The 26,730-nt window shown below is 46.3% G+C and overlaps 1 protein-coding gene across 6 annotated transcripts in view; it reads right to left on the reverse strand.

The window, feature by feature from the left end:
- The window catches only part of ATP2B4 (ATPase plasma membrane Ca2+ transporting 4), an 89,179-nt gene that overhangs the window by 17,558 nt on the left and 44,891 nt on the right, over nucleotides 1–26,730 (reverse strand). For 4 of the 6 annotated variants that reach the window (XM_063115268.1, XM_063115273.1, XM_063115269.1 and 1 more), the window contains exons 3-16: nucleotides 18,761–18,958; nucleotides 17,874–18,131; nucleotides 17,243–17,368; nucleotides 16,629–16,754; nucleotides 15,419–15,454; nucleotides 13,694–13,855; nucleotides 10,912–11,126; nucleotides 10,337–10,579; nucleotides 9,506–9,747; nucleotides 8,279–8,510; nucleotides 7,185–7,364; nucleotides 6,359–6,446; nucleotides 5,583–5,689; nucleotides 62–253 (exon numbers count right to left, since the gene is read on the reverse strand). In XM_063115268.1, the coding sequence (XP_062971338.1) occupies nucleotides 62–253; nucleotides 5,583–5,689; nucleotides 6,359–6,446; nucleotides 7,185–7,364; nucleotides 8,279–8,510; nucleotides 9,506–9,747; nucleotides 10,337–10,579; nucleotides 10,912–11,126; nucleotides 13,694–13,855; nucleotides 15,419–15,454; nucleotides 16,629–16,754; nucleotides 17,243–17,368; nucleotides 17,874–18,131; nucleotides 18,761–18,958 (2,405 nt within the window). The remainder of the gene's footprint in view (nucleotides 1–61; nucleotides 254–5,582; nucleotides 5,690–6,358; nucleotides 6,447–7,184; nucleotides 7,365–8,278; nucleotides 8,511–9,505; nucleotides 9,748–10,336; nucleotides 10,580–10,911; nucleotides 11,127–13,693; nucleotides 13,856–15,418; nucleotides 15,455–16,628; nucleotides 16,755–17,242; nucleotides 17,369–17,873; nucleotides 18,132–18,760; nucleotides 18,959–26,730) is intronic. The other 2 variants (XM_063115270.1, XM_063115272.1) reach the window with 1 other exon arrangement.

Consider the following 26,730-nt stretch of genomic DNA (forward strand, 5'->3'; position numbering starts at 1 on the left):
TGTTCCTTAGTCCCTGCCTCACCCACCCGCCCCATCTTGGCCCAGCCCGCACCCACTTCACCTGAGTGATGCAGGCTCCAGTGAAGGCCACGATCACAGCCACCACATTGACAGTGAGTTGGAACTGCAGGAACTTGGAGATGCTGTCATAGACGTTCCGTCCCCACATCACTGCCTTCACGATGCTGGTGAAGTTGTCGTCTGTTAGAATGATGTCTGACGCCTCCTTTGCTACGTCCGTGCCTGCAATACCCTGACGTGAGACGGGGACGGAGAAAGGTGAGGAGCTGGACAAAGCACAGCTTATCTGCATTCTGACCCCAGCGTCCATTTCCTGACCTCCAAGAAGCTTCAGAGCTATGTGTAAACACTAGAGGGCACATTAGCCACACGAAAGAAAATGAAGAGAAAGCCTGTCGCTGTCACCCTAGAGAGAAGAGGGCGGGGCGGGATTAATGCCGCTGCCTTGCTCCTGAACTTCACACTGGGAGTTAGTCGTCTTTTATATCTCTCTCTCCCTCCCGTCCCATTCCCCCTACCTTGGAAACTAAAAGATAGGCAACAAATCTTATCTATTCCGCTGCCAAATTCTATTTCTTTTGCCACTGCCAGGATCTTACTTAAGTCCTTGTCCCCCGCACCTTTAAAAACACTACACTTTGTCCTAGGATTAGTAGTCTGGCAGCACAGTTCAGGTGTTCTTTCCTTGTTCAAAATCCTGTCATGGGGGAACCACTAAAGCTTTCTAAATAGACACATCAATGATTGAAAGCCGTGCTTTCAAAATAGTAAACTTTCCAGCCTGGCAGTCCATGCCCTCAACAAGTGGGCCCCGATTCATTTTCCAACCTGCCATTATGTAATCTTTCTGCTCAAAACCTACTAGTGTATAACACCAAGGTCAAGGGTTTGGTTCCCCATACCAGCCAGCTGCCGAAAAAACCCAAACCCAAACCGAGACCAATCCTACTGGTTTATTCACATCCCCTGAATCTTGCATTCACTTCTAGAGCCTAGACTTCTAGTCAAACCATTTCCCCAACCCGAGACATCCTTTTCCCCCATCTATTGAAAGCCTGTCTATCTTTACAGTCCCATTCAATTAAGCCCTAATTACTTTGCAAAGCTGTCCCTAACATTCCTAGCCCATAGTTCTATTCTGCATCTTGCAACTCCTATAACCTGCAGAGGAAGCTTATTTAATTTGCTGTGTACTAGTAGATTAATTGTTCTCTTTACTCAGAAGTATTATTTTCCTATCCAGATTGTAACAAATGGGTCTCTGTTAGATAAACTATACCATTGAGTTTCCCCATCAAAAAGTTCCTTAAGTGGGTGTGATAGAGTGGTGCGGGAAAGCATTTGAGTAGAGATGTTATTGTAGTGAGAGTATCCCTAAGGATATCTGATTGCAGACAGAGGGAACAGCAAGGGCAGTGAATCAAGGAAGAGAAAGGAGGCCAGCATGACTGAAGCGGTCTGTGTAAGAAGAAAGACAGTCGTAGGAAATACAGTCAACTGAGCCAGTTAGCTCAGTTAGTTAGAGTGCGGTGCTGACAATACCAAGGTCAAGGGTTTGGATCCCCATACTGGCCAGCTGCCAAAAAAAACAAAAGAAAAAAAAAAAAAAAAAGGAAGAAAAAGAAAAGAAAGAAAGAAAGAAAAAAAAAGATTAGTGGAGACAAAGAAAGAAAAAATTCCTTAATATAGCCACACTATGCCACACAATATACTGTAAAACAAAATGAGGAATATGGCTATATTATTACAGTTATGGAATAATCCCCAGTTGTGTTAAGTGAAAAAAAGCAAGGTGAAAGAAAAAAAGAGTGTATAGTATGGTATTATTTATCTAAGGGGGTGGGATATTAATATATTACACATGTGATTATATTTTTAAAAAGCAAACAGATAAACCAAAAACTAAAGAAAAAAGTTACCTGTGGGGTTAAGAGGGAAGCAACAGGGTGAAGGCAACAGAGATAGAAGCCAGATTTCCATGAATATACCTTGTTTTGTATATCTGACTTTAGAACCATGTAACTATTTTATACAAATAGAAAACAAAATTAAATTTAAGAAGCAATCTCTAAAATGAAAAGTGAAATGATATAAATCAACTGGTACAGCCAGTTGGTAGATAAATACACAAAAGAAAATGTTCCAAATGACTTTAAAACATACTAATTTGATGGTATATTCCTAGGATATACCTATGGATAAAAAGGATTACAAGAAAAATGTTTAACTGTCTTTAGTAGAGTAATTGATTATTATTATTAATATTATTTTGAAACTATTACATATATTTTAGGATAAAGCAAATAATAATTATGTTAATGCCACTACGAATCAAAATTTTTAGCTTTAGAGATACAAATGTATAATTAGGGAAGTCAAATAAAATTAGAAACAGAAATTGGGAAGTTAGAATTCTGTAATTCTAAATTTGAATGGGAAATACGAATGTGAGTTCATAAAGTATTTTATCTTTAAAACAAGCACAAAAACAAAAGTAAGATAAAAGAGCATATTTCTTAGCTTTGTCCATTGAAAAGGCCCCAAAACAATGATCTATGAAGTAGCAAGGAACATCCTTGCACTCCGATTGTGTTCTCTAAATACCATTTCTCATTAAAATGAAGGACTCCTTGGAGAAATGGATGATTACAGATCTAGGATAAGAAATCTGGGGCCGAGCCCGTGGCGCACTCGGGAGAGTGCGGCGCTGGGAGCGCGGCAGCGCTCCCGCCGCAGGTTCGGATCCTATATAGGACTGGCCGGTGCACTCACTGGCTGAGTGCCGGTCACGAAAACGACAAAAAAAAAAAAAAAAAAAAAAAAAAAGAAATGTGCACAATGTCTCTGGAACATCTTATCATGCGAGAAACCAAGGCAGCTATGAAAGACAACCGGAGTTCTATCAAAAGGACTCAGCAACATTGAAGAGGCTTCTCCTGGCTAATGATGAGTCACTTTGAACATCAAAATAATAATAAGAGCAATGGATTGAAACACATTAAATATACTTAAGTCTGTGACTTTGTAATGGTACTTTAAAAAATAAACAACTCATTTGGTCACGTTTGGAGGATCCTATAAAGTCAACTCATTATTTTGGAAACTGGTAAGTAAAGGAAAAAAATCAAGCATTTAACCTGCTTCTCATATAGGAAGTGAACCTCAGAGTAACCACATAGCAGATAAGGGAAAATCTTTTTTTACAGAAATAGTCAAGTTAATAAATAAAGAAAATTAGAATACCATCATTTTGCAGCTCCTACTGAAGGAAGGGATCTAGAATCTGATTGCTTCTAGAACCAACTACTTGTTTATACGAAATATAGGGACAAAAGAACACTATGTTAAAGGACACTATGTGGATACAATCAAAAAAATCCACACTGTTGAATAGTCCATGTAGCAATTAACCCAGTTCCTTCAAAACTAAATAGCTAGGGAAAAAAGACGGAAGAGTAGTGTACAGGAAAGAGTTAACGCAGCCCGCCTGAGACTGCGATCCTTAGAAAGGCCTGCTTGCAAGGTTGGCCCTTGTCCAGCATCTGGGAACTTGGCTCTCCGAATGCTTCCAGTCGACAACTGACGAGGGTGGTTTACTGTGCCTTAAAACACTATGGTTTGTATAAACACCTGCTTTCCTTCTGTGAGTATGGAATTTTGTTATGTGCTAGGCAGAAGGAGCCTATGTGACCAGCTCCAATGAAAACCTTGGTGCCGAATCTGTTGTGGGTTTTCCTGGGCAGAAACATGACACATGTATGGCTGCATTTTCATAAACAGGGGAAGAATGAGCTCTGTGCGTGCATCCTCCTGGGAGGGAGAGCATGAGGAAGACAAGTGGATTCATCCAGACTCTGCCAGTGTCTTTTTCTCTTACAATCTGACTGTATCCTTACTATATTGCTGGAATAAATCTTAGCCATGAGTACAACTATATGCTGAGTCCTGTGAGTCCTTCTAGTGAATCCGTGAATTTAAGTATAATCTTGGGGACCCCTGACACAGGGATCCTATATGACCAGTGGTTCTCAAACTTTAGGGTGCATCTGAATCACTGAGAGGACTTCTTAAAACATGGGTTGCTGGGCCCCAACTGCAGACTTTCTGATTCAGTAGGTCTGGGGTGGGGACTGACAGTCTGCATTTCTATAGGTTTCCAGGTGCTGCTGGTACAGCTGGAAGGAGAAGCACACTTCAAGAGCCACTGTTACAGATTAAGGGACTTAAGAGGTGTATTAAGAAATTGCAGGGCTGGCCTGTGGCTCACTTGGGATAGTGTAGTGCTGATAACACCAAGGCCATGGGTTTGGATTCCTATATAGGGATGGCCGGTTGGCTCACTTGGGAGAGCGTGGTGCTGACAACACCAAGTGAAGGGTTAAGATCCCCTTACCAGTCATCTTTTATTCAACAAACAAACAAAAAATTGCAATGAATAGAGCTTATCTGGATTCTGATTTGGAAAAATAAGCTATTAAAAAATATTTATGAGTCAATTGGGGAAATGTGAACACTGACTAGATATTTGATAATAATAAGGAATCAATTGTATTATGAGATAATGGTATTACGATCCTTTTAGACATATTTTATTGCTACATATCATTTAGAGACAGGTACTAAAATTTTTATGAATGAAACCACAGGATGTCTTGGATTTGCTTCAAAATAATTCAGCTGGAGGTGAGGGAAGTTGGTGAGGGGGTCAGTGGAACAAGATTGGCCATGGCCTGATAATTGTTGACACTGTGTGACATGTACATGGGGATTCATTACACAATTCTCCCTACTTTTGCATATTCTTGAAATTTCCTAGAATAAAAACTTAAAAAAAAAAAAAAAAGATAGCTCCCTTCTTGAACATCCTTCCACAGCTTAAAAACCACCAAGAGTTCAATCTGTAAGAGTACTTCAAAAAGTTTGTGGAAAAATTGAATTAAAAGATAATATGAATCCTTCCATGAACTTTCTGGAGACCCCTTGTATATGGGAGACTTACAATCATAAGCTCCCTGAGGGTGAGGAAGTCCTTTGTAATCTCGCCGCTTCTAAACCTCCCTGAAGATCAGAAACAAACTGCTCTGCCTGCTAAAAATAAAAAACCCAAACATTTTTGGTGTTTACCGCAGACCCAACTGAATATCCAACTGTGGGACCTTGGAATATGTGATTTTAAATGATCCTGAGGCTCCTGGCCCCACAAGTGAAGAGCAGGGTACTGAACAGTGCTGGCCATATAGTGCACGTTCCACACTGAATGTGAATTTTCCATAGTTTGCCTGGACAGACAACATTACCATGTTCATGGAAAGGTTTAAGTTGGTCTTGCTTCCCTGGGCAATAATCCTTCATAATTTCCCTGCCTCTGTCATCTATCCTTCATACTTGATGGGTCTCCTGTTATACATATTACTATTGGTCAGGTAGGTAGTAGGAGAGCTGGAGTTAGAACAAAAAGCACACCATGGGATGTGAAGGTACAGGAAGCTGCAGTTTCCCAGAAGCCTGTCCTGGCTTCCCGGAGGAGAAGGCAGCTTGCAATCAGACACTGCCGAGCTTACCATGGCAAAGCCAACATCTGCTTTCTTCAGAGCAGGCCCATCATTTGTGCCATCACCAGTGACAGCCACCACCTGTCGCTGTTCCCCAATAGTGCTGTCAATGATGCCTGGGAAAAAACAGATGAAAAAAATGAGCTCATGAGCGCCACCTGAGGCCATTTGGCAAGCACCGTGCTTCCCAAGAAAGATGCTTTGTTGATCTTCTTCCCTGTCCCTGCAACCTTCCACCCCTTCTACTTCCTTCTCTCCTTCCCTTTTCCAGAGGCTAGAGGTTCTACAATAACTGCTCAAGGGCAGTAAATTCTTTCATGGGTAACCCTTTGAGCCAATAAAGTCTGTCCTCATCCGGCACCCTAAGGAAGGTATTATATGGTGGAAAAGGCACCAGATGAATTTGAAGGCAGAGACTTGGGGGTCAAACTGCACCACTTCTGCCTGCCAGCCGGGCAATTCTGGTTAAGTTACTTGTCTTCTCAGCCTCAAACTTCCTTATTTACAAAATAGAAATAGTTTTACCTGCCCTGCCTAGTTCACAGTACTATTGGCAAACAAGGTATGACGATGTTTATTTAAAAAAACCCAAACAACTTTATTATGTGTCACACTCACCAAGGGCGCAGATATTTGCAAAATTGTATGTTCTCCCCATTAGCCTGGGAGTTCTCCTAGGACCTGCCTATTCAGGACAGGAGAGTTGCTCTGGCTGATGGTCTTACCTGTCCTCGCCCCAACCTGCTTTCATCTATCGTAGGCACCTACTCGGGAACCAACCTCACCTTTCACCAGTGTGTGCTTGTCAGTGGGGGAAGATCGCGCCAGGACCCGAAGCTTAGGCCAGATCTTGTCCAGCTTTTCTTGCTCTACCTGCCAACACCAGACCACACCTATATCAGTCAAACTCAGAATAGCCATCCAGAGAAATCTTGCTTCACCACACCCTCTGAGCTTCTAGGTGATCTGGTACTCCACAGCCACATGGGGAAGAGTTAGCCTGGCCTCCAGTTGAGAGGAAACAGCCAGCTCGGTCTCCAAGGGTGGATTCATTGATGGCAACCATTGAGGCCTTGCTTGTCTTCTTTTCCCTCCCAATTCGTTGCCTGGAAGCCAGTCCCCTATTTTGTAGACCCTTGACAGGAGGTGAGCCAGGGTTAGCTGTTGGCTAAGGTGGCTAACAGGTGGTGCTTCTGAGGTCTTAGATTGTATTTCTACATAGACCAAGAAGCTTTGGTCTGCTCCACACTAAGACCATGTCGTTTTACAAACCTGTGCCACTGTTACCCACAGGGTAGTGACATAGGAGGAGTGAGGTGGGGAAAATCAGTACAAAATCACCCCATGACTGAAAAAGCAGAAAGATATGAAAAGTTAGTGACTTGTCTCAAAGGGTAGCTTGTGAATGAAGATAAGGAGAAAAAAAGGCAGCTCCCAACTTTACCATCTGAGCCCTGTGGTAGAAAGGGATGTTCCACTATGAACATATTTTAGTTTAGAAACACCCACTTTCTCCCACATGTCTTTCTCCCACATGTCCCAGATGTCTTACTGTAGAACCAGCCCTTCCCCTGTCAAGTGACACCCTAGTTCTTCCCATCCAGGACCCACCTCGCCCTTCTCGTTGCGGATGAGTCGGTTGAATTCTTTGCCTTCTAAGCACAGGAAGTCATCTCCAGGTGTCAGAATGCCACATTTGGTGGCAATGGCCCGGGCTGTGTTGACGTTGTCACCTGTCACCATTCTGACAGTAATGCCAGCTCGTTTGCATTTGGCAATAGCTTCTGGTACCTGTGAAGAATAAAGAAAGAGGAAAGGTAGAGATGGGGACGGGGCCACCTGGTAAGCTGCCCCATTCCGCTGCCCCTTCATAGTGGACAGGAGAGAGGCACCCTAGAAGCAGTGCCGTGGAGCATGGGCTAAGTCTGGTCATTTTTATACTGCTTGGTGCCACCTCACTTCTGTCCATCCCATGACAGTCACATTTGAATTTGCCTTATTGTACCATGAATTGAAAGGGAAATCTGCTTTAGGAGCCTGGTGTAAAAGCTTGCTCTCCCACCTACAATCCAGGCTTGGGAATAGGGCGTAGATAGCATTTTGAGATGGGGCCACTGCTTTCCTTTCCAGCAGAAGCTTCTACCACTCTCCACCCACCTGGCCCATGCTCCGACCATATCAACTCTTTTAGTTACCCAAATGCATGATGCCCTCTCACGCCTCTGGGCCTCAACAATTAATAGTCCATCTGTCTGAACTTCTCAGAAGCAGAGACTTTTTCAATCCCCTAGTGCCTAGAATAGTAGTTCAGCACACAGGGGGTGCTCACAAGAGAATGCGTTCATTGAAAGAAGGTGGCTAAAGACAAAGTTGGTGTCCCAGTTAATTCTGCCTCTTGACTATTCTTAAGAACCAAATAATAAAAAGCTCAATAAAACCTATGCTTCTCACAGTCCCACCTTCTATCGAGTCGGCACTGCACAGCAGTTCTGTGAAGCAGGAAGCCCAGAAACATCTATCCCTGTAAGTGAGAGGCAGTTAGGGAACTTGCCTGGAGTCAAAACTAGAAAAGGAACTAGGACCCTACTTCCTGTGACTCCTGGATGGCTTCCCTTCTGGTCACGCTGGGCCTGCACTTGTCCAGGGGCCACTGGAAGACTGCCATTCATGTTTGTTCTTGTCCTTTCTCCAAGCCAAAGCCTCACCTCTGGGCGCACAGGGTCCTCAATGCCCACCACTGCAATACAGGTCAGTTCAGTGAGGATTTCACTCTCATTGTCCCACGAGGGCTCTGTGTCATCAAAGTCCCGGTAAGCTATGCAGATAGTCCGAAGTCCCTCACAGGCCATGGGCTCAATGACAGTGCGTACCATATCATCTCGGTCTTTATTCTTGAATGGCATGACATCCCCTTTGCTGTCCAGGATTCGATTACACCTGGGGAGGAGCACAGTCACAAAGCAGTGTTTCTTCCTTCCCACTTAATATGTTTCTACAATCATTTATAGACAGTTTGGCAATGCTGCATTATTCCTAAAGACACCGTTCCGTGGCCAAATATCTCCTTTATCCATTGCCCAGCTGAGTCCCACTTCCCAAGATTGGGCTGGCATGTGAATGGAGTAAGGTCTAGGTAGGCAGAGAGTGTGATGCTCCCATGTCATCTGTTCTTACCATATGTGAATGCAACGCCGAGTATTTTGTAGATCACCTGCTTTTTTGTACTTCTTGAAGGTGGAGAGACTTTTTCAATCCCCAGTATCTAGAATAGTGCGCAGTGCACGGGAGGGTGCTAAATAAGAACGTGTTGATTAAAAGGTGGCTAAAGCCAAGTTGGGGCATGGATTAATTTAGCCACACTGGTCCTTTACCAAAGTAGGGTCAACTTTTAATGACCTGTGGGTAGTCTAGCCGCTTTTCAAGTTATGCGACGTCCCTGTAATCAGAATTGAGAATGGGAAGGAAAAAGGAACACCGAACTAACATTTCTAGTACTTGCTATGGGCAAGGATTTTGTGTACATTGAGTCACTAATTCTAGTGAGGTGGGAGTATTACTGTGAGGTAGTGAGTATTACTATCTGTTTTCAGATTAGGAAATGGAAGCTTCGATTGTCTAGGTCTGAATCCTGGCTGCTACCATCGACTGTATCACCCGGAGCAGGTCACTTCATTTCCCTGTTCCTCCATTTTTCCATCTGTTAAACAGGAAGAATAGTACCCACCTTAATGGGTTGAGAGGCTTAAATAAGATGAGCCACCTAAAGGACTTAAAGACAATGCTTGTCCTGAGTAAATGCTCAGATATTATTTATTTGTCACCTCCTGGCCGGATGGCTCGCTCGTCATTCAGACTGGTTCAGCGTGGGGCACGTCACCCAGACCTTCCTGAGGGGAGGACCCCGAAGGGAAGAAGGGGGTAAGGGAGCTTACTTGCGCAAGATGATCTCGGAGGCGCCCTTGCTGTACATGCGGAAGCCTCCGCTGGGCTTCCTGATGACCGTGCTCATGGACTTGCGCACTGAGTTGAAGGTGTACACCTTGTAGAGCTTCTCCTCGGGGACCTCATTGCGCACTGCCTGGTAATCCTGCTTCAGTTCTGTGACAAAGCCCAGCAGAGCACACTCGGTCTTGTTGCCCACCTGCCGCGGCAGGCCCCCCTCCTTCTCCGGAGGCTGAGAAAAAATACACACAGGACTATTGAATAAGATGCTTTGACCAGAAAGAGAACTTAGGAAGGCAGGAACTCCCTTACAAAACTTTCACATATATTCCCAGAGCCTATGGGGGAAATGGCACGGGTTTTTTGTTTTTTTTGGAGGGTAGGCAGACAGTGGTCAGTGGTGACCGCCATCACCAAGCCATTCAGCGCTTAGGGATTTTGTAGTTTGCTCTAGTGGTGGTGCTGGTGTTTCACCCCATGTGGGTCTTATTCTAACACCCTCTCTTTGCTTCTGGAAAGTGAGTAATTTAATTCTGATAAGCCCAATTCAGCTATGAGCATGAGGTTCCTTCTTAGAGACATTGCCTTTATATGGTAATTGGAGGGCACTTCTTGGCCATAGATTCCTACAAGCCCTCACTTCCAACCCCCCGTCTACTCCCATGAATACTCTGCAGTCTCACCCCAAATGTATTCACTCAGGAGTAAGAGATGGGATGTGGGATGGCAATTCAGGCAGAATAAACAATAAGGGGTTTGTCTCAGAGAACACTAATGTTCCAACCACCCAATTTAAGTGTCCAGGCAAAGGAAGAACTTACCAGAACCTTGGAGGTATAAGCACTGTTGATAGAAATGCCATTGACAATAAGGTCCAGGACCTTAGGTGGGAAGACATCAGGACTTGGGACCTGATGGTAACGGGTGCCCCCCATAAACACTTGTACTACAGTCATGCGGTTCATGGTCAATGTGCCTGTCTTATCAGAGCAGATGGCCGTGGCATTGCCCATTGTCTCACAGGCATCCAAGTGCCGCACCAGGTTATTGTCTTTCATCATTTTCTACAAAAAAGAAAAGAAAAGACTTGAGGGCCCTCCCAAAGGTAGCTCAAAATCCTTTTCCTAGCCAACATTTCTCCACATTTTATTCTTCAGTCCCACACGGAAATACAAGATACTATTTTTGTGAGTCTCTGAAGATGCTACTGGGTTATGTAAACATTGATGCAACTGATTGAGATTGTCCTTCCACGGTTCCAGGGACTTCTGCTCTTGTGACGCACCACCCAAAGTTTTTAGAGGACAGAATGGCCTATCCTTTCAGCAATGGCCACGTGGTACCCTCCCCTCCCCTTTCTGTGCTAAAGGAAGAGACAGTACTGCTCCAGTCTCACCTTCACAGAGTAGGCCAGTGAGATGGTGACAGCCAGTGGCAGCCCCTCTGGCACAGCCACCACCAGTACAGTGACGCCAATGATGAAGAACTTGACAAAGTACTGGATATAGATGGGAGTACACTCGGGTAGCCACGTTCTGCCTTGTATCGCGAAGTTGTCAATCACAAAGTACAGAATCAGGATGAGAACTGTGATAGCAGACATGATGAGACCTGTCCAGGGAAACAAGTCACATGAACCCAGGCTGGAGGGTACTCCTAGGGCTCTCGACACAGATGGATCGGCATAAGTTATAGCCTTTGCTACCAGTGTTTAAAAACACCATCTCCAGGAAGTTATGCTGAAATCCCTCACCCATTCTCTGTGGCTTGTACATTATAGTATAGAGGAAAACACACTGGTCTCATATTCCAAAGACGCAGGTTCTACTCTCAGCACAGCACCAACTTGACTTGTGGCTTTGGACTTGTCGTCGATCCTCTCTGGGCCTGTTTCCTGGACCAAATTCTTCATTCATAAATAAGGGGATGGGTCTGTTTCCCAAAATAGCTTTCTGTGATTCTATTCCCTCTTTGCACAGTTGATACTGGACTGTATTTGTCCATTCCCCAGTAGTTCATCAACTTTGATGTCTCCTTTACTGGTCTGTGGATGTGGGACAATTCACGCCTTGTTTACAGAGATGTGCCTGAGGTCATTGCACATCATCTGCGCGACTAACCCTTAGAACAATGCTTCTCAGCCTTTCTCCTGTCATGGCACACATAGAAGGTGCCAAGAAGAGCAAACATTTACACAGTGCTCAGTGCGGGCCAGGCAGGTGCTTCACAACAACCTCATAACAAACCCGGGAGGTGGGCCACAGTTCTTATCCTCTTTTTAAAGAGGAGGAAACTAAAGCACAGAGGTGGCTTTGGTACGGCACACTGATAAGGCAACTAACCATCCTCGTTTGCCTGAGACAGAACAGTTTCCTGGCACGTGGGACTGAAAGCAGTGCTAAAATCGAGAAAGTCCGAGCAGAGTGGGGCAGTTGGTTACCCTGCACATTGAGGTAAATGAAAGAATCTGCTCAACGTCAACAAACAACTGGCCTAGGGCCCCTGATTGCCCTGGGTTCTGCCTGGCCACTCTGAGGACAAAAGGGATCACTATCTAGGCACCCCGTACCTATCTGTGGCACAATATTTGGTAAAAGCTCTGCTTTAAACCATAGTCTGGTTTTGGTCTTTGCTTTTCCTAAGGGTCTGATGATTCAGGGGCCTCAGAGCAAGGCTGGAGGTGATGATATCAATGAAAGCATATTTTTCTATACTTTGCTTGATTAGGGCCAGGAGTCAGGTGAGGAAGCAAGGAACCTGGGGTACAAGATTGCAGGAGGCGCTCACTCTCCAGGAGGTGGAGGGCACCTCACCTGCCTCGCCCCAGTCCTGGCCAGGCTTGATATGTGAATTAGAACAGCAGAGCAGACAAGTGGCCAGGCTTCACGTAGCTGTACTTCCTGAGAAGAACAAGGCAGGGGTTAGGAGAACAATAGGAGTATTCGGTGGGGTCTGTTTAATGTTTCAAACCTGTGTGCCAAGCTCAATAATTTGATTCTGCAACTGCAATTTATCTCATGCGTGTAAGTTTATAGGCAAGAGATTTCATGGTAGTCAAAATTAGCTGGGCACTAGAATGGAATGAAGACACAAGGTCAACCAGTCCAACAGAACTTTCCATGATGCTTAAGATGTTCTCTATTTGCACTGTCCAATACAGTACTTGCTAGCCACATCTAACTACTGACCAATTAAAAGGTGGCTAAGGTGACCGAGGAACTGAATTTTTAACTTTGTTTAATTTCAATTAATTTAAATGGAAACAGCTACATGTGGAGAATGGCTGCTGCAGGGGGCAGCAAAGACCGTTGCTACCCTGTGCATCCGCAGCATTGGCACCATGGGGGGCTGGGCAGAAATGCAGAACCTCAGGCTCTACCTTCTACCTCAAAGTTCCTGAACCAAATCCACCCTTTAACAAGACTCCAGGTGAACTGAACACACAGAGATGTGCTGGTTACGACTGGTAAACAGAAGGCTTGGGACAGAAAATAAACAGCGGTGAAAGACTATACCTTGAGGGATTTGTCCACTGAAGAAACAATCTTCCTTTTGTTCCCTCCTCCCACCTCCCTAGTCCCCTACCCTTGAAAGAAGGTGGTAGGAGAGAAGAGCTTGTAGAGGTAAGTGATGGAGAGCCACTTCCTCAGACTATGTGCAAGAGTGCGTTCAGTGACCTCTCCTCTGGGCAGTGCCTCTCTAACCACTGTCTTCCTTTTTCCTCCACTCTTTATTTTGCATGTATTGCTTGTGCGTGGTCAGATGCTACTACTATGCCAAGGAATTGCTAGAGAGCAAACCATAGCCTTCACTATCTATAAGGAATTTATAAGCCAAAACATGAGACAGACAAGCAATCGTTAAAGTCTTCCATCTTGCTAATGTAAATCTCCCCTGCTGTGATATATGCTCTTTACTTCCCTTCCGTTTGGATGAAAGAGATCTCAGGGCCTTGAACGCTTACACATAGGAAAACATTTCTCTCTGAAAAAGCTTAGGGACTAGCCAAACAGTGGCAGAGACAGGGACACAGCTACCGAGACCCCACTAGCCACTCAGAACTTTCAGCTTCTTTCCGCCGGTACTGGTTGGTGTAGAAAGAAGGGGGTCACAGTGGTGAGGATGCACAGTAGCACCGGTAAACAACGGCGACGACGACAAGGCTCTATCCCACTCACCGGCTTTCCCAATCTGAACAGCCAAGCGCGTCAGCTTGCCCTGCAGCACCGACTTCTCCTTTTTGGGCAACTTGACTGCCTTCTTCTCCTTTTCCTCATTGTCGATCCCCTCCTGGCTGTTGAGTGGCTGGATTTCCAGGGCCACTCCATCCTGGGTCTTAGCTAGGGTGTGCACACAAATAGGATAGGTGAGCAGGCAAGGTGGTGGCACTGAGTGGCAGGCAGGTGGAAACCAAAACACCCTCTGTCTTCTTCCTGGAATAGACCTTTGGCCCCTAACATCAGCTCTGACCACTCTCACCCATGCCAGACAAAAAACTTGCCTTTTGTCTTCTATTAGGGCATTTGAGATGATAATCTAACAACTGGAGATGAAATGGGGGTGCTTTTAGGGTATGATTTCCTCTTCAGTGGCTGCTTCCTGGCACCAACTCAGAGCCCCATGCCAGGTTTATTCCAGCAAGAGCATTAATCATGCCACTAAGCACTATTTCGGCAACCATCCTCTCTAGGATTCAGTGCTTAAAATAGTGAATCTTTACTGCAGAAAGGAGCTGAAGGGGAAGGCTGGCAGATGTTTTGAGAGTATAAAGGTCCTAACCTATTCTGTTAAAAGGTACATCTCTCTCTCTATATATATACTGTCAAGGAAGAAACACAGACCCCCAGACCCAGGGTTTTTTCCAGCTCCTTTTTATATCAGTAGAAAGACAGGGGAAGGAAATCCACTTTTTACCCTGTCTGACAAAGCTAGGGAAGTGGACAGTGGGACCTGGGGTTTAGTCTTGGTGGAGAGGGTAGAAGCTGGTGTGAGGGAGCCCCTGGAATAAGAGAAAGCAGGCTTAAAGACAGACATATAAATCCATCTTGTTTTAAAAGAAGAGTTAAAGAGACCTAAAATTAAAGAATTATTTCTGTTTAGCCCTGGTTCTCCAATGTGATGACTTTATTTCTAAAGACTACAGTGATGTGGATTACAAAGGAAATAAAATCTCCAGGGGTTGTCTCAAGAGAGCAGTTCTTGCTGCTTCCCAACATCCATCCAACTTCACCCCCGCAGAACTCAGCCCCTTGCTTAGGATGTCCTTCCTGAGATACTGTCTCTGCTGTCAGACGCACAAAAAAGACAGAGACGGAATGTAAACACAGCCACCAAAAGAGAGACACACATCAGATAAGAAGGAAGAAGACAGACTGCGGAGAGAACAAAGAAAGAGGTGGGGAGAGAGGTACAGAGAAAGGGCTCTCTCCAAGCACCCCTGCAAAGACCAGCAGAGAAGGAATCCAGACCAGAAGAGGACACCAATGAGAAAGCCAGCAAGAGGATGGTGCAGGGACTGCCCAACCCCCTCCCTTCACCACGAGGGCCCTGAAGTCTTCTAACCCAGGAACTGATGACCATTGGTGTTCAAATCCAGCCGAGGGTAACGAAGCAAAGAGTTCAGCATTCTGGGAAGAGCAGATCAATCCTACACACCCCCAAAAGAAATCTTCGCATGAGGTTTTGTGAGCCAACAGCAGAGGGTGCTGTTGTTCCATTTCAGACTGGGATTGGGACCTTGAGAACACCCCCAAATCTCTGCACCTTCCTCAGGATGAGGCGTCTGGGCCACAGCAGCAGATAACAGATTTATGGACAGGAAAAGGGAGAAGGCAGATGGCCTGGAAAGGTCTGGCTTGAGCGTGGGCAGGTAGAGATGGTAAATGAGTGGGTGGAGAGGTTACCTTTGTTGCGATTTTCAGGGACTCCTTGTTTTTTACCTGTTTGAACAAGAAAGAAAAAAGTGGGGTGGAGACCCAAAGTGTCTGTTAAGAGATCAGATATCCAATTTGTTGGTCCTGCTCAGAGCCCAGACAGGCTACAGCAAGGAGGTTGGGTTGCAGGGAAGAGAAATAAATGTAAAGAATGCTCACATCGTTGTTTTCATTTATTCCTGCTAGAGGCGCTAACAAATCCTTAGGATATCGACTATAATGCTCGCGCGAGTGTACACGTAGGTGAGTGTACACGTGAGCTGCTTTTTCTTGGAGCACGGTTGCTGCTGGGATGACGCTCCCGGCCTGAGTCGCATGGCTTGGGAACATGGGGTGGAGGTGAGGGGGCAAGAGGTTTGAACTGTTTCTGCTGGATGGCAAAGGCCCTCAAAAGTGTCTCAATGTCAGTTCAACAGCACCAGGAAAGCTTCCTCCTTATTTAACTGCAGGTAGCTGCAGAAACGAATAGTCTCATTCCCGAGAGGATGTGTTTTGTGTTCATAAACTGCCCGCCACTAAACAGCTCAAGATTCTCCAGACAAGTGGTAGAAATCCTCCTCTCCTCCAAGAGGAGAAGGAATACTTAGGGAAAGGTGTAGATTTGGTTTTAGCATCTTTTCTCTTTCTCCTTTTTGTTATTCCTCCCTTCAGGAATAAGTGAATGGCAAAGACTGGGCTACCCTCAAGGTGGATATACATCTCTGTTCCCACTCTGCTAGCCATGTCTCTCTTCCACCGAGAGCCCATAGATCCAGCAGGAATCCATTAGACTTTTCTGGCCCACTTTCCCTTAGCCTTTATAGTTCGTTTAATCCTCCACCTTCAAAGGAAAAAAGTTAGGGGAGGAGGAGTGGTCGGCAGAGGGCATTTTGGGCTAGAGCACCTAGCCAGCTCATTTTAGGCAGGCTTTATAACATCCCTTTATACCCCACTAGTAGACACGGGAGTCAAGGCTCAAACGCAACCTGATTTGGGAGACTAGAACCAGGATCTACTTTTCATCAGAGCTCCCTGGAGAGCCAGGATTTACATCTTTATCTTGGCAAGGAGTTTGGGATATCTGCTCTCTTCATTCCAGAAGATTCTTCCAATCAGGTTTTCCATCCAGATCTTCTCCCTTGCTTCCTAATTTGTCCATGGGGATGAGAGAAAAGAGAATCTCATTCCACATGTTCCTTACCTTTCTTCTTTTTCTCCTCCTCCTCATCCTCACTGGCCCCCAAGAGGGTAAAAATGATTCCGGTCTGGGAGTTGATACCCACAGCAGTCACTACCATCCGGCCAGAACCTTCCATGACATGGGTCCCTATATAGGAAAGGAGAAGATGGGAAGGAACGTTGTTTTTTTTATATCTGGCCATGATTTGGTGTGAAAGACAACCTTAGAAGAAAAAATAGCCCCTTTTTTCCCCACCACCCATAATGATACATTTAGCAGATAGTAGGAAAAGATCAAGAGTTGGGCCCATTTAAAACAGACCAAGCAAATTGGAGGTAAGGAGAAAAATAAATCTGACTGCTTTAAGGCAATCCCCCCCCCTCAACCCCTACCCCCAAACAGCAGAGCCCCTCCAAGGCCCCGACAGCTCTTGTTTCCTAGAAAACCTCTTTTAGATTGTCTGATATCCTTGTATTCAACCCACCAATATGCTATTGCCCTGGCTGAACCCAAGAGAAGGAAATGGGATAGAGCCAGAAGAGAGAGCAGGGTCTACATCCTGTGGCCTGGCTGTGTAGGGAGAGGTAGAATGGGAACTTGGGTAGCCAGGGGCTACCACGTGAGGAGGAGGATACCTGAGAGCAACATGGGGTCTTTCTCCAGGGACTTCTTGACATGGTCTGATTCCCCTGTCAGAGAGCTCTCGTCAATCTTCAGATCATTCCCCTGGATCAGGACCCCATCTGCAGGCAGCAGGTCACCTAGTGCACAAGGGAGAAGGGGGAACAGTGAAGGAGGGCAGGAAAGAGCCTGGCAGAGGGTGGAGAACTCCAAATCCTTCAACCCTATCTCAGGGCTGCTCCCATGGGTCCTACATAGAGGGCACTGGCCCAGGGAGTATCTGGAGAGACTTTAAATGACAACTTAAGCTCTGTACAACCTGGGACAAGATTCCTTTCTAGGTATTATAAATTCAAACTATTATTCATCCCCAAACACCCTCCCATGGCCTGGATATTATATACTTTTAACCCTAAGACACATAGGGTACAAGTCTGACAATCTTTTGGGAGAGTTTGCTATTGCTTTCTTTGAAATTCCTTCCCACAAACTCCTTAAACTCTAACCTAGAAGCTAACAGAATTTGGGGCCTTATCTTTTGGGGTTTCAGCAATTCCCAGCTCCCTCATGCCAAAGGACCTACCCTTCCAACGTGGGGGGATGGGAGGAGGGGTGGCATAGGCACGAGAAACATGGAGTGCTCACCGTATTTGATTTGGGCGATGTCACCCACCACAATCTCAGCCACCGGGAGCTGGATGAGCTGACCATTTCGGATGATGGAGAATTTCTGCTCCTGTTCAATGCGGCTCTGCAGCCCCCGGAATTGCTTCTCTTTGCTCCAATCATTAAAGGCAGTCACTAACACCACGATGATCACTGAGAACAGGATGGCTGCCCCCTCGATCCAGCCAGTTTCTGCTTCCCCCTCGTCTTCTGGGTTACTTACGTCTTGAGCACACCCTATCCCAGGAAAGGGGGGGAAATAGTCACTGAAGGGCTTTTGCTGACATTAAGAAATGAGGGTAGTTCTTCTACAATTCTTCCAAAATGGAAAGTCAGAGAAAGAATAATAGAAAAGTAAACTCTTGGGTAGAAGAGTTGCCCTCTGAGGATATCAGAGGATAGCAGAATTGAATGCTGTCTCATCACCAGTATGACTATTTATGTTAATCCGAAAGAAGTAAATGACTAAATAGCAGAAAATAGGTCAATGCAAATTATAAGCAAGTCACAGGTAAAGAACTTATGATTCCCAACTTATGATGGCCAGACTCCCATGGCTGTTTCCTATAATGCTGGACAACTGGTGGGGGCACTTTGAGAAGCAGGGCTTTGTTGGTTGGGTAAGGGTAGAGGATCTGTGACAGTCTGAACAAGGATTTGATGGGAGAAGGGGGAAAAAACCCTGGAATAAGGATGGGTAGGAAGAATAGCTTACCAACTACTAGTTGGTTTCTTTTGGAGAGCCCACTCTGGATAATGGGGGGATGGGTTTAAGCTATAACCTGTCAACCACCAATACTACGTGCTTCTTGGTGGAGGTGGAAAAACCCAGATTGGAATCAAGCTGAGCTGTTAAGGACACTCACGTTCACTTCCTTCACCAGGGGGGCGATAGAAGGACAGGACCAGGGAGATGATGGCTGCAATCTCCAGGATGATGAGTGTGACATCTTGAAGGGCTTCCCACACTAATTCTAAGAAGGTCTTGGGCTTTTTTGGGGGGATCAGGTTCTGTCCAAACACTTGCCTACGTTTCTCCAGATCTGCAGGGTTCCCAGAGAGACCTGAAAAGAAGATAGGAGGGAATAAACACGTGAGATAAAAAGGGGGATGACAGAAGAAGGCACTTAAAAGACCTCTTTTTAAAAAAGACCCCTTAAAAAAAAATCTTGCCTCTTGATCTCCCCAAGTACAAGATCCAGTTTGGGTGGGTAATTATCCCAATTTGCCCAGGACTCATCGGGCATAGAACTTACAGCCTAAAAATGGTCAGAGTGGGACTACTTGGCCATAGAGGCCACTCACTTCTCTTAGTAATCAGGATAAGCTAACCCAGATGTACAATCTCATCTACTTCACGTTGAGTATGTTCTGGGCTCCAGCTCTAAGTACATAAACAATTAAATGTACTTTAGAATTCACACAGAACTTTCTCTCACATTAACATGTAAATACTGGTGATGATTTAAATACAGAGTTCACTTCCAACCACTGGCTCACACACAAAGGCCAGAAAGAACAAGCTACCTGCTCAAGGTCCTATGGTGAGGCAGAGCCCACCCCCGTGTCCCAATTCCAAGTTCTGGAAGCTTAGGAGATCATCATCAGAGCAGAAGCTTTGAAAATACAACTTGTGGGCATCCCCTTTAAAAACACACGCCCCTCCTTTCCACACACCCCCCCCCCCCCACTAAGAGGTACTACTATCCTACCAAGAGCTAAGTACTTACTAGTTACTAAGACAAGTACTGCTATTCAGGTTGAATAAAAAGAGAACAAGAAAGGTGAAGCCACAAAGATTTTAGATACTACCCAGTCCTGGATTACCAGCATCCTTTAGTATTAACACATACATATGTGCACACATCCCAAATAAACGCAGATATACCACACACGCCACACAGACACATACACACAACACGCGCACCACATACCACACATACACCACACATACAACACACAGCTCACATACCACACACACATCATACACTCCACGTAGCACATACAACACATATCACACACACACCACACACGCACCACACACACCATACAGTACCACACATACACCACACACACATCTTAGGCACATTCCCAGAGGGACAAGAGATAGAATTAACCACAGTGTCTTCCTTGTATTTAGGCCCCTGTATTAGACCCTGGGGGGTTACTCTTTAAGGGAAAGGGAAAATCCTAACGTGGTAATTAATACCAGTTGGCATTCATCAAGCAGTTTATATGCTGCAGCAAATCAGTCCTGGGTTTGGCACTGGAAGCTGCTGCTGCTGCCTGTTTCATGGGTTCCCCACAGGCAGGGAGGGACAACCTTTGCCTTAGAATAGGTCAACAGCTGAGGAAGGTCGGAATCAGAGAAGGGGATACTCAACTGAGCACCACACAGAGAGCAAGGACAAGCAGGTGACTGAGGCTGCAAGGACACAATGGAGCCAGTGCTGCCAGAGCATTCTTCACACTTCACACTTTAGTCAACATGGAGGGCTATTCCATTGTGGGAAGGAACGGGGGCATGGTGTGAGGGCAGACGTCTGCTCTCCATCTCCACTGAACAGAACCCAAGAGTTACCTTAAATGGCAAAACGAGAGATTTAGGTTAGACCTAAGGAAGACATTCGGACAGAAAGATTTTGAAAATGGGAAAATAGGTACCCCAGAGAGTTTTGTTTGCAGGCTCTGAGATGGGCTCTGTGAGGAAAATGGAGACAGACTGGTCAGGCTCCCTCACCTCATACCGGTTGAGCAGGACTCAGCCGTCTGATGTAAATACATTAACTGCGCATGTGCGCCCAGGTGTTCCTTGGCTATCTGACTCGCACCCATGTGTTCCTTAGTTATCTGACTCTAATATAAAAGACAATGGCTCTGATCTGCTGGAGGCTGAGCTCATGTCCGAATAAAGCATGTCAACCTTGCCAACGGCTCCCAGGATCTTTTCTAATTACCTTGCTCATGACCTGCATATGAGGGGTCTGTGACCCAGTCTGCACAGAATGAGGTTTGAACGGTCTGTGACCCTGAGAGGCTCCATTTCCCCATCCTAAAAGCAAAAGTATCAGGAGAGGTGCTGGAGATTCTCATCTGTCTAGGAAGGTAGATGTGGGGGTCTGCATGGCGGTAAAGTGGGGGACGGGGATGAACTGGCATCGAAACTTATGCAGTTGGGATTGGAAGGCCCTTTTTTGAGACCACTTTCACTCATTAGTGCTTATGAGAGAGAAACAGGGACCTGGTTAGGGAACTGGTGTCTGATGCTCTTACTCAGGGCCCCCTGCCTCCCAGTGCCCAGTATATCACCCTGGCTCAAGCTGGGTGGCACAGTTGAGCTCTGCAGGGGAGTGAAGGTTGGCCAAAGCACTAGAAGCAAGTTGGGAAGCTTCCCAGGGGCTCCCCGCCTCCACCACCCTGAGAAGTCGGATGCCCTGTAGGAAAGAAAAGCAAGGGCCTGGGAAAGGAGTGTTCCGGGCAGGGCATCTTGATCTCAGGCAGCAGAGGCAGAGTTGCCAAGGCGCAGGGCCCCACTGGTTCTTCCTCTCCAGGGACCAGAGATGGCAAAGCTGTGCCAATGTGGAAGGCCAGGTTTGCTTAAGGGAAACAGGTTTGCTTAGGGGAGACAGGAGCTCTGATAGTCCGTTAATGTACCTGGGATGTTTCTCAAAGAAGCAGGATTCAATGCAAAGGAAGGAGATGCCCTTCCCTCGTTAACAAGGGTTAGTAGACAATTCCGAGGGCAAACCAGGACATCAGATATTAAAGCTCATCATAAGGGGCACCCCAATAGCCTAAAGAAGCCCTCCCCACCCCAGAAGTCTATGAAGCACCCGTCTGAGGGGGCAAGTGGTCCTGCCCCTCTCTGCTCTCATGTTAACACTTTACCATCGTCGAGTCTCCCCTTCCTTCTCTCTCCTCTCTGCTCTCTCCTTCTCTCTCTCTCATCCTCTGTATCCAGGTAGTCAGGAAATCCTATCAGCTCTACCTTCAAAATATGTCCAAAGTCCAATCACTCCCCATTTTTTTCTATTACCCCCCTGGTCTAAGCCACCATCGTCTCTCGCCTGGATCATTGTGACTGTCCTCTAACTGGTCTGCTTGCTTCCACCCTCTCTGTCCTTTTCTCAGCCTGTTCTTAACACAGTGGCCAGAATGATATTTTTTAAGGCCCAAGGCAGTACATGTAACTCATTTGCTCAAAGTCCTCTGGTGGCTTTTACTTGGAGTGAAACTGGGCACCAAATACCTTATAATGACCTCTCAGGCCACTTATGAGCTCCCCAGCCCCCAGCCCTTATCTCCTACTATTCTCCCCTTGTGCTTTGGGACCCGGCCCGGTGAGCCTTCTGCTGTTCTGGGAATGCATGAGACATGCTTGTGCTCCCCCTGCCCAGATTCCTCCTTGCTGGGCAGGGCTCACTCCATCATCTCCTCCAGGTCTTTGGACAAATGTCCCCTTCCCAGTGAGGCCTACCCTGACCGCCACATTATGCAATGGCCACTTCTCCGCCCTGGCACTCTCAATCTCCTTCACCCTGCTCAGTTGTTTCCCTCCATGGTCTTCTCTCCTAACATGTCATACAAAGTATTCCCTATTGTCCCTCCACAAGGACAGGGTTTTTGTCTTTGTTCCTTGGGCTTGCCGCAATGCCTGGTACATCACACACACAAACACATCTGTTGAATGAACTGAACGAATGAGTAATAAATAAGATTGCTACCATTTAAATGATGGCTATGAGTAGGTGCCAGATGCTTCACCTGGGCACACTCGTGCCTTTTCAAACAGCACAAACCCCTGAGGTAGCTTCTATGAACCCCATGCCATACGAGCAAACTAAGGCCTGGAGAGGTTATACGACTACCTGAGCTAGTAAGCAACAGAGTCTGTAGCAGCCCATAGCAGGCAGCTGGATGCGAACCTGCACACACAGGGGGCTGGGGTGTGGAGACAGCTGGACCTGGCTGAGGCTTCATCTAGTGTGACCAACTTGTCCTGGTTTGCCTGGGACTTGCCAGGTTTTAGCACTGAAGTTCCTGCCTCCTGGGAACCCCCTTGGTCCTGGGCAAACAGGGATGGTTGGCCACCTGACTTCTCTCACCTCAGGGCAGGCCCATGTGCTGCTTTCCTCTGCACCTCTAAGCAAGCCAGCCCTGTTCCCACTGTCTCCAATGGGGGTGGTTCTATCTTTTTCCTGTCCTCAGGCATGGTGACATCAGTTCCACCAGAGTCCAACCTATGAATTTTCTACTCAATTAAACGTTCCTTATGGCCTTTTTTGGACCCAAGCAAATGAAGCAAGATACATCATGGAAAAAACAAAAGGTCAGGCCCTGCTCTTGCCTAGATGCCCTCAAAGTCACACACTTGCCTTCTTTTTGCCATTTTCTAGTTATCTATCTGCTCCACCTTAAGTCATGTTGAGCTGGTAGTATAGCTACCTTAAGAAGTCAAGTGGCTGTCCCAGCTCCCAGCATGCCCTGCAGCAGGGTGGGGCAGGCTGGGGCTGTTAGCAGTAGTAGCCTTGGGAATCCTCTCTGACATGTGGAAAGCCATGTGGGACTGGGAGCTCAGCCAATCCCCAATTTTGGGCTTTCCTTTCCAATTCTTTTTGCCCCAGAGATGCTTTCAGGCCCTGATCTTAGCAGCTGTACTTTCACACAAATACTTGCCCAGCCCAGGAAAAGGTTTTAGGCCCTGATCTCTGCAGTGGCTTCTGCAATTCTCACAGGGCCTCCTGGAGAGGGGAAGGAAGATTTGGCAGGGAGAGAATGCTGGAAACACAGGAAAAGGGCTTCCCCTAGAAATTCATCAGGAAAATTAGAGGAAACTTTGTCCCCAACATGAGAGAGCGCCCCACCCAAACAGGGAGTCATTCTGGCCTTAAGAACCAGACTGAACACATGAACTGGGAGAGGCAAAGAGAATGTTAGGCTGTGAGGTCATCGCCCCCACCCCACGGCCTGGCTCCAGCAGGGAAGGGCCAAGGATGGCAGAGGCATCCCTTATTAGAACCAGCTCAGCCCCAGCAAGGGTGGGGCTAAGTCAGATATCATGAGGGACTTCCCAGATGTCTGAGTTTTGGTACCTTGCCAAAGCAGGCAGCACAGATAGTACAAGGGAGGTTTCTCTGGGTTGATTAGAAGGCAGTCCTCTTTGGTTACATGAGAAGAACAGACATCAGAAAAATACCTTTCAAGTCCTACCTTAGAAACCCTGGATTAGGGCACTAAGGGGGAAGAGTAGCTTCAAATCAGTACAGGGCCCTGCAGGGTCTGGCGAGCTCCTGCTGCTGACCAAATGCTACTCTTTAAGGAGCATAGAGCAGTTTCTCTACTTCAGCAGCTCCAGTTTAACACACCCACGGCTTGGAGCTGTGCTCTCTAGCTGCTAGACATCCAGCCTCTAGAGAGAAAGCAATCTACTCAAGGTCATGGCAAGAGGATGGCCCTCTTAGAGAACAATCCTCCTTCCCGCATGTCTCCTCAGGTCATGGCCCCCTCTATCCAGCCCCCTGCTTTTTTTGAAGACTTCAGCTCTGGACAGGGAAGAGAAAGCTCCCCAGAGTGCCCTCCTCAGCCCTCTGCTCTGCCACCTTCTCACTACTGCATGCATGTGCTTCCATCCAGTGTCACATTCCCAGGGCTCACACCTTGGAGCTAAAAAAAAAGAGTGAAAGCCCCACTTTCAAGGGTGGATGCAATATCTGCCTCAGCCAAGAAGGGAATGCCGACTTTCTTCCTACCCCCAGCTCATGGTTCAGTGCAAAGCAACAAGAAGTTTGAAAACCAAACCAAATCCCCCCAAACTGGCAAGAGTTGCAGCTGAGCTGCCCAAAGAATGCAGCATAAAGGGTTCCAGGCCTGGTGGGAGAGGAGAAATCAAGGAGGGGTCTCAGGTTCAGAAAGACTTAGCCATTCTCTCCCCATCAAGATCTTTCTGCCCCCTGACTGGCAGCGTTATGTCAGCTGACCCTGAAGCCCAGCTCTGGGCAAGGAGGAGCTGGATAGAAAAGGATCCACAGAGCCTGGGTTGGGCTGGGAAAAGGCCCATAGCTGTCACGTGCCTAATTCAGCTTTAGGCATGTAACTCAAACCAGACAGGGAACTCCTAGGATGCAGCGTAGAGTTCCCTGTGTGGGGAGGAGGGACAGGGGGAGGGCACTTTCACTCTTCTGTCTTTCCCAGTCATTTACCATCCACCTGTTGAGGCTGCTACCCCCAGGTTTTATGAAAATCTTTCCCACTCCTCTACCAAGTACTAAGTATTACTTGAATGAAGCTACTGGCCTTGCCTCAACTACTCACATCACAGTGTAGCCCCTAGCTAGCTGTTTGAGCTGGGCTGTCCACCTGCACTCCTGCCCCTCACTCAAAGGTATTCTTTCGGCTTGAGTCTCTCTCACTTCTTAAACTAGTGCTAATACATCTGCCCAAAGTGTGATGTGCAGAGTGGACCACAGAATGTTAAACTCTGCAGCCAGGCCCAGATAAGCTGTTATTAGGACCATTTATTTGGCATACTTAGTAGAGTTGGGGTAAGAGTTCAAGGTGATGGCTATGGAGTGGAGGGCATGAAGAAGGAGAGGTAGATAGAGGTTATGCTTTTATCCTCAAATTGATAAGCTCCTAAAAATTGATATTCCAGAACAGACTGTAGGTTCTAAAGATAGGGAAGAAGCTCTCAAAGCCAGTTGCCCATCCTCTCACATCTGTTCCATTCCATATTTACTTACCTAGTCCTCCAAATGCCCCCAACACTAACATTCTCTAGAGCAATGGTCTCTAAGTGGAGGGCCTGCATCCATCTGTTAGAGTGTGGGGAAAATATTAGAACTTTTTATATCACCTCATCCATTTCTATGCTTGCATATCTTATTATATAAATGATATTGGTGTAAGAAGTACTAAGAGTAATACAGTAGTGTTGTAGGTGAACATTTATCAGGGATATGTGCTCAATTTTTTCCAGATTGACAATGCTACTAGAAATTTCAATCTGCCACACCTAGGAAGAGCCCAATCCCAGTATGTCCTGGCTTATGGCCAAATGGAAAATTCTTGGTAGAACATGCCACTGCTCTCAAAAGGCACAGTGACAGGAACACACTTAAACCCCAGAGATCTTAAGGTAAGAAGAACTGTTAATCTAAATCCTCAAGTTAATGAACCAAAATTATAATTTGGGCTGTCTTAGAACGGATTCTTTCACCTCCTGCCATTTACTCCTCAAAGAATCTCAGCTCCCTAAACTCAGTAACTACTCAGTGATTACGGAAGGCAAAGATGTTTGCATCTTATGCCAGGAACGTTCAGTAAGTGGTAGCAATTACCACAGAGCATGGCCACATTAGAGCTTCCCTAGGCAATCCCTAGATGATGAAGGGGTCCTGTCTCCAGCTTCTAAGCCTCCTTCCCCTCCCCTGTAATTGCTTCAGCTTAGGTCCCCATACTGCATGCTCCCATAACACCCACCCTGTTCTTCCCCATCATAGCACTATGGCAATATTTCTGAAATTGCCTTAATTTGTACGCATCCTCTATTAGCCTATAAGCTCTATGGGAGGAGGCACTGCACCTGTCACGTTCACCATTGTGTCCCTAGCACCTAGAAGGCATTAAATATTTGTTGAATGTTGTTGAAAAGGAATTGGAGGCCCTTGGTATCCCACCGTCACACCTCAACTCTGCGGAGGAGAAAAGAAGTACAGTAGAAGGGTACAGAGGGAACAGAAAATAGAAAGTCCCACTAACATACTTCTAGATCCAAATTCAACAGAAATAGTCTTTAGCCTTTTCAAAAGAGCACCACTGTGAACGATTTACTGTTTAT

The sequence above is a fragment of the Cynocephalus volans genome, chromosome 11 (genome assembly GCF_027409185.1).
Source record: "Cynocephalus volans isolate mCynVol1 chromosome 11, mCynVol1.pri, whole genome shotgun sequence".
Classification (NCBI taxonomy): domain Eukaryota; kingdom Metazoa; phylum Chordata; class Mammalia; order Dermoptera; family Cynocephalidae; genus Cynocephalus; species Cynocephalus volans.